Source organism: Plutella xylostella, chromosome Z (assembly GCF_932276165.1).
Source record: "Plutella xylostella chromosome Z, ilPluXylo3.1, whole genome shotgun sequence".
NCBI lineage: Eukaryota > Metazoa > Arthropoda > Insecta > Lepidoptera > Plutellidae > Plutella > Plutella xylostella.
In genome coordinates, this window is record NC_064012.1 from 5,083,057 (window position 1) to 5,095,368 (window position 12,312).

The window sequence follows — 12,312 nt, forward strand, 5'->3', positions numbered from 1 at the left end:
TCATCAGCCAATAATCAGGCCTATGGTATCTCCAAAGGAGCGCCACAACACTCGGTCCTCATAATAATACAATCATATAATTATATTTTTTGACAAGGAACAAAAAAGTAAGGCCCGGCTCCGGCCCAAAGCAGAGAGGAGAGGATACGAGAGAAGAGGTGTTTTGAATAACCAATGCAGATTTCGTTATTTCCTCGTTCGCTAAGCTTCGGTGGAAATGGATCAAGCGACGAAAAATGAGACATCTGCTCTCCTCTCCGTTTTGGTGGAAACCGGGCCTAACCGTTTTGACTACAATGACTTACGGGCTCACGTACCGCTTTTTTAACCGACCTTCGGAAAAATGAGGAGGAAAATTGTTTTGTCTGTTGCAGCATTTTGTTCGCGGACATCTGCGGGTTCACCTCTCTGTCGGACCAGTGCACCGCCGAGGAGCTGGTGCGCCTGCTCAACGAACTCTTCGCCAGGTGAGGGTGCTACTTCTTCATTGACATTTGTTATTATGTTCACGACTGTCCCAGAAGCGGTAGTCAGAGGTGTCGCGAAAGCGTCACCCGCTTTTCGCTGTATATTTGTACTCACGTGACAGGTCGTGAGCCGTATCGCCGCTTTTGAATGAGTACAATGTAGGTATTTAGGAAAACATTTGCTATCGCTTGTGCTCTCCCCCGGGCACGAGTGCGATAGTGATGCAATGCAGCTCGCGACTGACAATAGCTATGGTTCTTGATGAAATTCTGGTTTCGTGAGAAAACGTTTACACTAACTAAATACCAACCAATCGCTTTGATTTTGATGTCAATCGCTTCAGCATTATATATTCTAGGATATATTCTCAATGATCATATTCGCCTTTAAAAAAAATACGTTGTTATTGCACAACAAACGGCTTGATTCAACAAAGTTTTGATCACAAAAATTACGTTATTTGAGGTGCCTATAAGTTTGAATCTATAAAAAAATTTGAAAAAAGAAAGAGCTATAAACCTATTCATTCTTTGTGTCAATAATATATTTAAAAAAATCATGGAGATTGGATAATATTTAGAAGTAGAAAAACGTTTTCTCTTTTTGTATGGACGAGCAAGTGCTATACTCTCCTCTTAACAGTAAGGCGTATAATACACCTACCGCATGTGTTTGTAATATGAATACACAGTAAAGGCGTATTGTTTGATTTTATTCTGCTCATGTAGCTTTTCAGATATCCATCTCGCTTTTTTCGGAATAATAAGTAGAAGGTACAGTCGCTCTGTCAACTTCCTTGACTCGAGATATTACGTGTAAACACAAAATACGTGGTTCCGGAGCCATTTGAAAGAACGACAAACATCAAACACACTTTCGCATTTATATCTGTATGGAGTAGGGATTTTCACACTTTATTTGCAACACAATACTATCATGTCATAAGGCTATGTTACTCGAAATACACGAGGATAATATGGCTTTAAAAGAATCAGGAACGCAAAAGAATAATATGACATTAAGGGCCACTTGCAGAAACATATTAAATCTAGATTTATGGACTGACGTTTCTTAAATCGACATTTGACACTAAATCTAGATTTAATTTGTTGGTGGAAGGGGCCCTAAAAGAATCAGAAACGATTTTAGTGTTTGAATCCGTTTAGCTTCACCTTACGAGTTTGAAACCAAACTACAAAGGAAAGTGCAATAAACACCAAGCGATACTACAGCTGGAATAAGAACTTGACGTTGTGAGCTAGTGAATTCGCAGCACAATTTCTATTTTAAGCTTGTAAGAAGATTACCTAATATTTCTGCTTTTCCCGACTTTGTATGTAGTAGTGTTAGTGTAGTAGTGGAGTAGACTTTATCTAGCCTAAACTTGGGGAACGCACATCTGTTATTTCAACTTAAATTCTATTTAACCCCGGACCTGTATTTTTCTTTAGTAATCTGTAATAAATAGTATCATAGGGAGCAAGAAAGTAGCTTTGAATCCGTATTTTCCCATCGCTATTAGATCTGTTGAAAGAGTGAAAGTTTTGTAGCTACTATAACTAAAACTACCTGCCCGACGACAATGTATAACCGAGGTGAGAACCTTTTCTAAGTTAGAGCCTCAACCGGTGCGTCACATCGACTAAGCCCGAAGTGACATTGCTAATAATTTGATTACTAATGCAAGCAGAAAAAGAAATATATATATTTAATTTAACGGAATGCACACTCAAATATAAATTAAAAGGAGATTATGGAATTAACTTTGGAATTACACGAATTGCATCAAACAAAGAGCATTTAATGAGCTCTTTTACAGCATCAATTTCAATGCCTCCGCTTACAAAGGCATTTCCATTTGGAATTTGTAACAATTTAATTCAAATTCTATACAGTTCCAAAAATAAATCTTTTCACATTTTGCGAGAACAGAATTTCGTGTCGTGAACTAAAACTCTACAGCTTTTCAGTATTTTTACTACGTTTTACAGTTTTTACTTTATCCTATCCCATCACATACGTGTACCTACGTTTTACTAACTTTAAAAGAGTTGCAGCATTTCAATTCGTAGTGATTTAGATTTATTTTCCAGTTCTATTTTCTTTATTACACATCCGTAGCCAAATGGTAACCGCTATAAGAGTTATTATAGCTTATAGAGCTTATAGAGTTATTGACAGGTGTCAATAAATCTACCTTGTTGCAGATTCGACCGTCTCGCCGCTGAACACCACTGCCTTCGCATCAAGCTGCTCGGGGACTGCTACTACTGCGTGTCTGGACTGCCCGAGGCCCGGGACGACCACGCCAAGTGCTGCGTCGAAATGGGCCTCGACATGATTGATGCTATTGCGTGAGTATTGTTATTGACACGTGCCGATGATTCACTTACTGCTGGGTGTAGGGTTATCAAAAATGGAGACATAAATAGTAATATTAGGGCCTGTTATTACAACCACCGCAGTTTGTTTTTCTTATTCTGTTTAAAGCTTTAAGTTTATCATATTAGTTAGCTACAAAAGCTTGAACATTTATTTCCTACTCAACGACAAATATTTCAGTTGCAGTCCTATTTAAGTTCACTTTAAAATGAATTTTCTTGTGAAACCGACAGTAAGAATTCTAGATACATACCTGCGCGAGAATTTCGTTGGCGTCCAAGTCAATTTACTCAATACTTGACCGTTGATACGTTCTACGTAGGTACATACCACGCATTTCGTCGCTGTGAAAATGGTGTTTGTGAAAATTGGGAAAGTTAAATTCGCTGACTCTGTAAAAATATCGTTACTGGAAATTAGAATCTGGTGGAAGGGTGCAAATCACAACTACGTCGGGGGCTTTGCAGAGTCAAAGGCTTCCATTTGCTCATTCTCTGAAAAAAAAAACCTTCGTACTAGGAAGTCGGGATTTAAAAAACACAGTACGAACGGTCAGATTTCGTGCGTTTACAGTTAAAAGTTCATAAAGTGAGTACGGTTTAAAAATAAGAACATTTAAACATTTCACCGTTTAGGATAAACGAAACAAAAAAAAAACGCTTAGTCGAAAAATAACTGGTTTCTGTGGTAAAGGAACTCGATAACGTCCTGCGTAAATTAGTTTTTAGTAAGGATAAATGTTTGCTTCTTTCCATCGTACCTAAACCCTATATGTTCCCGTCATACTGACCAATTTTTACTTTAAAATACCTCCAACAGCGTGAATCCCTGTCAACGGGAAACTTACTGATAAAACTCTCCCCTGTATCGTTATTAATGTCTTCGCTTCGCTAATGAATGCCAATGAAGATGCGCTATTTTGAACATTCTCCGCAGTATTCGTACTGGAGTTGTTAGTGGATCTATTGAGTAACTTCGGAGCTCGATTGCCGGCTTGTGATGGTTGAGTGCCTGTTGAAGTATAACTTTCAAGTATCGAGGGCTCACTGAGAAAGGGAATACCGTAGTATTTAGCGATAACTTTAGACTGTTTGGTAGAAGTGTATCGTTTAAACAGCCATAAGACATGAGCTTCTTCCTAGGTTGTTAGAGTGTCGTTGATAGCAGGATTATTAGTTACAGAAGCAATACAGTTGATATTGATACGTCACTTGGGAAAGCTCCCATCCATATAGGCGCTTTGAATTTGAAATATTTTGAAATTAGTAACAGTAGTTTACATGCTTTTAGGGTAACTTTACTTAGAAGGTACCTACTAAGGGCCAGATTTTTCTCAATCATTGGTCAAAAATGGCAACCATTATAGTTAAAAAAAACAACAAAAATTCGTATGCAGCTGTCATGCTTGACACGTGACTTGACTAATGACTAAAGTTGGTTACGGATCAAAATACCCGGCCTTACCCAAAGCATTGGAAAATTTCATCAGATTATCGTTTTTCCCTTTCAAGGCTGAAATAAGTAGCAAGTATATTTTTCCAAGGTTCCACGAGGACTAACTAGAACTTTAAATTCATAATTGTTTATATTCTTCGCAAAATATTATTACTTAATAAAAACTTAATACCCTTTCATCACTAAGCCGCTATAATGAGGAGCTTATGTTCTATCTATAATATCGCTTATTACAAAAGCTGGGAAACTTCTTCAGGCAAGTTTTATGCTCAAGCACCTTCTTGTTTTCATCGGTTGAGCAGAAAAAGTTTCTGCCCTTTTCATCTTTAGCAGTCCGGCAACACAGTCTGTTGAACTTACCGCTTTTCTGCCCTAGGGTAAAAATAATTATTTGAACAAGTCTCTAACATTGCTAAGCTCATATAAGCGGATACTGTAGCAATATTAAATTTCCGATTGGTCAAATGGTTATTAGACAGGTAATTTACCGTAAATCGAATAATATCTTGATAAGCGACAGATCGCCAGAGCACCACTGACGTTAAACCTGAAACTAATAAAACCTAATCCAAATATTAAAAATAAATGGTTTGTTTTTTGTGATATGGGACTTAATGAATTATTGTTTTATACAGTACTTACATTTATTTTATTCTTCTAAAGTTATGAGTACATTCAAAAAAATCGTCCGCTTTCATTACATGTAAGCAAATTCATCAGCATTCATTTGCATTTTAGTTGAAAAGCATCCATGTTCCCAAGGGACGAATATAACTACACATTTTCTTCCCTCCTTTCAGACAATACTTGCTCACATAATCACATTCTCGACTCTTTGAAGTGAAGAATAACTTTGAATTCCCGTCGCATATCCATGTGTAACCTTGATGGCTACGGTAGAGATTGTAATTGGTAGATGCAAAGGTCAACGTTCGATTTTCTCTGTGCTTCCTGCCGCTACAACCCCCCTCCCCCCCTCAGGCTGGTGCGTGAGGTGATGGCGGTGAACGTGAACATGCGCGTGGGCATCCACACCGGGCGTGTGCACTGCGTGGTGCTCGGCCTGCGCAAGTGGCAGTTCGACGTGTGGTCCAATGACGTCATCCTGGCCAACTACATGGAGAGCGGAGGCGTCGCCGGGTGAGTAATGCCCTGGTTTACCCTAAAAGCCCTGATACCCTGATTACAACTACCGAGTAGAGAGGCGAGACAGTATCCTTGACGAGAACTCGGTCAATTGCTAGCCGTTCATTGATCGAGGATCCGCCGAGGATACTGTCTCGCCATTCTACATGATTGGCTTTGGAGGCACGCGCTTTTAAGGTATGCGTGGTACTTATCGGACCAAACCGATTTTCATAAATGTATGGAGAAACGGTATCGGCAATGCCGATGAATTGGACGCACTCGTCTGAATTTGTATGCATAGGCAACCCGATGCCGAAAGGTGGACGTTTACCTTTCAATTCTGATGACTAGCGTAATTTAGCGCGTATATACGCGCTCGTTTTTTAAAGCATAATTTAATACAATAATCGCTCTACTTAATTGTGTTTTCTGGTGTATGCTTATCTACGTGATATCAGTGGTAGCCGATACACTGTCGAGGTATTTACTGGTATGAACCTGAATCAAAAAGTATTATTGTTATACGCAATATGATAAGCCCTGACCCGCATGGGAATCAGATGGATTGCTTCATTTTTTTTTTACATCATCAGAAGCCATATTATACATACAAAGGCCTGGTAATATACTAAAGATAACGGTGGAAATTTATTTAAAAAAATGTGAACCTTAATAAACGTCACTTTAGAAAAAAACGTTTAGAAAGACTGTTATCACCTTGCGGCTACAATATACTTATTTAACAGTTTTACATTTGAGAGATACAACTATATGTTGGTATTTATTTATACAATGATTTCACTGAAATCCTATAATTACTTACAAAAAGGTTTTTGGCTAGTGGGCGGAAACAAGCGCTGAAAATGAATCCTACAAATACGTAAAGATTTCCACTGGAAAATACTACACACTTGTTCCTCCAATCAATTCCTTTTAAAAAGGCGTTTTTTCAGTTCATCAATACCGTTGAATGGAGTCAATCAAATGGTATTCATGCCTCATGTTCCGTACTGTTGGAACAAAAAGTGTTGAATATGCGCTAAGTTAATTGCATATGCTTACGACTGCGAATCTCTGAGGATTAATCAGAGTGGTTTTAGATGAGTTCTTGTATTTACCCGATATGAAGCTGTACAATGCACTATCATTAGAGATGAGTATGAGAATAGAAGGCCAACATACATCATACATTAAGTATTTAAAAAACTCATTGTTAATATTGTTTTGTAGGAGGGAAAATACCTAAGGCTTCTTTCACACTGGATTTTCGTATATTTACGTAAAACTGCGTTGAGTGAAAATTATATTCATATCACTCTTCAACGTGTTACGAATCCAATCATCCAATATCCACTGTCAATCTCAATTCTCAACCAGCCATAGCCACACTTTAAGGTCACCGCAAATATAAGCGTAACGTATAGGGATCGCCTCCAGTAGAACGCGAGTTCGCCGCGACGCAGCGAACGCCTGGTTGACAGAGGAAAAAGAGGCGATACCTTTACGTTACGCTTATATGTGCTGAGACCCTTAACGTGCTCCACCGTCACTGACATAACCTTGCCCATCCTCAGCCGCGTGCACATCACCCGCGAGACGCTGAACTGCCTCGGAGACGACTACAAGGTGGAGCCCGGCCACGGGGGCCTCCGCAACTCGTACCTCAAGGACCACAACATCGAGACCTTCCTCATCGTGCCCGACGACGGCAGCCGAGTCGTAAGTACTGATCTAAGGATCAGGGTTAGCAGTCAATGCGTCCCGCGGACCAAGGGCGAGTCGACCACACTTGAAAAATGGTAGTGGTCAGCTCATTCCAGTCAGTTTCAGTAGCAAGGATCAGTGGTGATATTCTATTCAACCATGCGTTTGTTTACTGGTAAATTCTGGTTATTGCAAATTGTTTTTATAGCAGATTCGCGTTAGGGCAAAAATAGGACTGTCATGATCACTTTGTAAGTTATAAACTACCCGCAATTTAAGACCGAGGCACGATTGCTGCGTTGCGCCGTCGCAGCGTGTCGTCTCACCGCCGTTTATGACGCGTTAATACAACGTAACACAGCGTAATTCACTAATGTAGCCTGACCCTAAAGACGCCTGTCAAACAGGACAACAGTATAGGGTAATGCTAACTTTGCAAAAAGCGCCACAACCCTGTGTCTTCGGCTTTCCTGATCCAACTACCTCTTTAAGGTCGTCGGTTTAGCGGAGCGTCTCATACTCTATTTGATATATTTTTTTATTGTATTAATTAGATTTAATTCAAAATAAAATATCAATTAGAGAAAGCAAGCTTTAATCTTCAATCATAGAGCTAAGTATAATGGAATGAGTGCCAAAGCAAGTACCTGGTTCTTGTTGACTCAGTATTTCAATTCACTTTGTATCTCGGTCAGGACTCGCTTAGCTTTGACCACTGATATTACGAAGCCAGTGACTGTGTCTCTATGAGTAGTTTTTTTTTTTATAAAAGAGGTGAAATATGAAATTCTCGTAACAAGTTAGCAGAATTTTTCGTTTGATTATAAACTTTCATGCAGGGATAAACTACTCAAATATTTTGACACGTTTATAGTGCCACAAACTTATCTGTTCCGGTGAGAGCGAACTAAATTGGTCCATATAATCTATGTCAATATGAAATTCATTTAGTAAGTAATGACCAATTTAGTTCGCTTTCACCGGAACAGATAAGTTTGTGGCACTATAAGTGAAGTGGTTTTATTTTAATCAACCCAGATTGAAACAAAAAGGTTTCATCCGCACAAAAAGAGATCAAGCATCGAATTAAGCTAAATGAAATAAGTTTGACACATCGCAGGCTATGGTAAAAAACCTTTTAAAATTTTACATATAGATTGACACGCAGAGTCGAAAGTTTGTGTGTTTGACATGTTTTACTTTATTTTATTTTGTTTTGGAGGATTGTTTCGCATTGTTGTTGCACATTCTGTATACAGGATGGGTTCATATTAGTGAGCTTCCTGGAAGCAACAGATTTGAAACCAACAAGAATGTTTTTTAATGAGTTATCGGGTCAAGTACCGTAGTAAACGATTAAGAAATAGGAAATGGTTTAAAAGTAGTAAACCTACCTCTATCAATGCTTAAATATGGCGATTGCCATAATTTATAATTCCATTTCACAAACTTTTGAAACAAATAGGCTCAGAACTTTCCTAATTGCTTCAAAATCTATCTAAAATATTAATTATCCAGACAACGAAGGCTATAAGTACGTAAACGAACAGTTTTAGTTTTCGATTTGTCTACAGAAAAGGTTTCATTTTCACCATGTTTCGTTCTATTTTCGGGCGCCAGTGTTTTCATTTTCAAACTGAAACTGTACAACTAACTTTTATTTTGAACTTTCCTGAAAAAAGGCCCTTTTGACACGGGTAATGGGTATGTTTGCTGTTTCTGACTGCTCTAAAATTTCCGTGGAACGACGGGATGATGGACGTAACACAGGATCGTTTAATAGCCTGTCTGGGCTATTTGTTATTACTGAATTTTATATTCCTGCAGGGTTTTGCAAAAATATTTTGTTGAGGATTACTCCCTGAGTCATTTATTCCTTTTCGCCTTAGTACTATCTAGTACCTGTACCTATATTTATGTTTTTAATATATGGTCTTATTATGTAAAAAAGGAATTCCGCTAATTCGCAGATCAATTCGCTAAGACACATTGAATGATTTGAATATTCAAAAAAAAAATATTTTATATTTAATTCAACACGTTGGTATCTTTGTTCGTTTTAAACTTCTTCAGAAACGGCCTTGTTTCCAACTTGTTTCAATTATTGATCTAAATTAAGAAGCTTACAGCTATCGAGAATTAAGTAAAATTTTATGTTTTCTTTTAAAAGGTTTTTCAAATGTTTCTGGTAGCGCTTTCAGATCGATAATGCCGCGGTTTTTTACTGGTTATGTTGACGTCTATTATTTTAGATATATTATGACATGTGATCGTAATTTGCGCAGGACAAGAAGCCCCACCACACGTTCTCGCTGTCCGGCAACGTGTCCAAGGAGATGCGCGTCATGGGGCACGGCTCGCAACATGGCAAGCACTCCTCCAAGTAAGTACATTATCATCACCATCATCATCGTCAACATCATCACCATCACCACCATCATCATCATCATCTACATCATCACCACCGTAATAACCGTCAACACCATCACCATCCTTCTGATAGCACGGGGCGCAAGACGGACACGTCGTGACAAAAGGTTTGCATCGCGTTCACTCACATCACGCTTTTTTTTATTTTTTTGATTATTGTTAAGGAAACATACAGAGCAGATGGATGCATTAAAGTTAAATACATAAGTAGTACTTTTTCCAATAAAGTTTCCATTAATATTTAAAGACATTTTAGTTTAAAAAAATCCACAATACACACTTTCTCGAGAGCGAGCACGACGGATAACTTTTGTCACGTCTTGACGTGCTTGCACCCTGTGCTATCCCTTTAGACCAGGCAATACTGATGCCACGAGCCTTCCCGGGCAACGGATCAACTCTACGTTATAATAATGTTATGTTCAGGGTGATGCAAAAAGGTATAGTAAGCTGAAAGGTGCTGACACAGGGGGTCGTATACGTTCAGCTCCCATCGGCAGTCTGAGTTAGGGACAGTATATCTAATGATGGTAAATCAATCATTAAAATACTGCCCACTCATAACATTTTATTTTATTATTTAAATTAAACGCTTACGTGTCTTATACGACACATTTCGACATAAAACTGCATAAAAGAGTGTCCAAATGTAAGTTCGCTGTCGCCGTACATTTACGCTACAGTTTTATTACTTTACATATTTCATTCGGGTTGGACTCGTAAATTTTTACCACCTATGCAATAAAACTATTTGATATTAGTATAAAATTGTAGTATTTCGTTTGTGGTGTGTATGAAATGGCTGTCAAATTAGAGATATGACATCAATAACTTCGAACTTTACTGTTTTTTGTTTAGAATGTAATAGAACTATGACTCTAACTCCAAAGCAACGCTCAAATGTTAAGTTGAGCCTCAATTGCAATGTACAGCCCAGGTCCCAAGTTTTGCGCAAAATATATGCTTATTTTGCGCAAGAGTTCACTTTCCTACCTAACCTACCTTTTGCTCAGTATTTGTGAATATGAATAGTTTATAATTTCTGAACACTGAAGCTACTCGTATTTGGCTTAATGCCTCGCCCTGTATACAGCATAACAGTTTTAAAACAAGCATACGGCGTTTTATACTACTATCAGAAGCGTGGTCTTAATTAGTGATATTCAAAGCTAGACGACAAACACTCGGCTATGAGTTCGCTTCGGCCTGATGAGCAAGTTGTTTTAGCACGAGCACTGAATATCACATGTCTGATTAAAAACTACGCGATCTAAATGCAGATCCTAGCATGAGTTGAAATGCAATTATTGATATAACTTTTTGCTAAGTTTGAGCGCTCGGCTCTTTGACGCTTGAACGTTGCGTGTTTTATAAATAGTCTATGCCTATGCCAAATACACGTTTCACGAATTACTGATTTGATTTTATGTTTTATATCTTACTAATATGGTTAAGTGGGAGAAGCTTAATTCTTAATCACGGAGACGTCCCGGGCACAATACCGGAGTAAGATCGTCAAATCGTGTTTCTAAATAATAATTAGGATTTCAAAAATAAAAAACTGCTCACCATATGTCCCAAAAGAAACGGTTCTCAGTCGAAAAGTTAAAGTTAATTAATTGTAGGTAAAGTCCTCGACGGTTAATTTGGCAGATCCAGTTTCAATGGAATAAGAAACCAAAGTTAAAGTGCTTTCAAAATGTCTGTAAATAAACAACCGGGAATTACACAAATTAAGTAAAAGGCATCCTTTCAAAAACTGAGCTATTCGATTATGTGGATCCATATATACAGGGTATCTCGTTTGTCAGCAGATTCACACGAATCGTCATCCGCTAAACAAGGATTAGACATGTAAAATAACCTGAGATATAAGTACAATAGACATTTCAACAAAAGACACCACTTTTGTGGCAGAACTACTGATACAACATGTACGTTTCGGCTTAGTATATATACCCTTTTTGCAACATCCTGTATATTTTTGCTAGAAACTATTGTATGAAACTTGGTAGGTCCTTCGTAAGCACTTAAGTATTACGACATCGCATAAAGTCCGAGCTTTTTTGTTGGAGTTCTGCCCCCAGCCATCATACGTATAAGAAAGTTTGGAAACTTCATGTTTTGTTTGGTTGCGTAATTTATTACTTTCGTTCTGCTCAATAATATACTCTTACAACATAGAACTATCATAAAAACCGTAAGAAAATTTGTCATCGGCCTCTCTTACCTAACCTCCAGGTTCTCTAAGGGTCCTCTAGGTAATCTAAGTTAGATAAATCGATGTATATAATTCTCTATGTAGGTACTATTTAACTATACCTTCCTACAATAAATAGAGCTCCGACATTTCAATGCCTAAGATTCGTGGTAAATACTTGAAGGACTAAGAAGAGCTGTAATTATGTTTCAAAGAAGTGAGTTAACTGGCGCTGAGCGCTGACGGCAGAACCGAAAGTTTTAAATCTCTTTGAGGTGGCAGTTAGCAGTTGGTAAATCCAATCATACTGTGACTTACAAACCTCAACTGTGACGTCACAGTACGAACTGGGGGTCACTTTATGTGACGGCAAACGAAGTTTCGGACCACTGCTGGGCGAGCCACGACTCTATCTCGTTGTAATAAACGTGGCGATTGCACGACAGCTCTCGTTCATTCATTTCTCGTTAGTAATAGAGTAACCCTCGCGGATTGTTTGCAAACTACACGATATGTTCTCTTTTAGCGTTCCTAGAGAAGTAATT

At 38.3% G+C, this 12,312-nt stretch overlaps 1 protein-coding gene across 5 annotated transcripts in view; it reads left to right on the top strand.

Moving 5' to 3' along the window:
• Window positions 1–12,312, top strand: part of LOC105387103 (adenylate cyclase type 6) — a 195,438-nt gene that overhangs the window by 176,436 nt on the left and 6,690 nt on the right. For all 5 annotated transcript variants that reach the window (XM_048632816.1, XM_048632817.1, XM_048632814.1 and 2 more), the window contains 5 exons: window positions 375–467; window positions 2,676–2,822; window positions 5,287–5,445; window positions 7,008–7,152; window positions 9,423–9,520. In XM_048632816.1, the coding sequence (XP_048488773.1) occupies window positions 375–467; window positions 2,676–2,822; window positions 5,287–5,445; window positions 7,008–7,152; window positions 9,423–9,520 (642 nt within the window). The remainder of the gene's footprint in view (window positions 1–374; window positions 468–2,675; window positions 2,823–5,286; window positions 5,446–7,007; window positions 7,153–9,422; window positions 9,521–12,312) is intronic.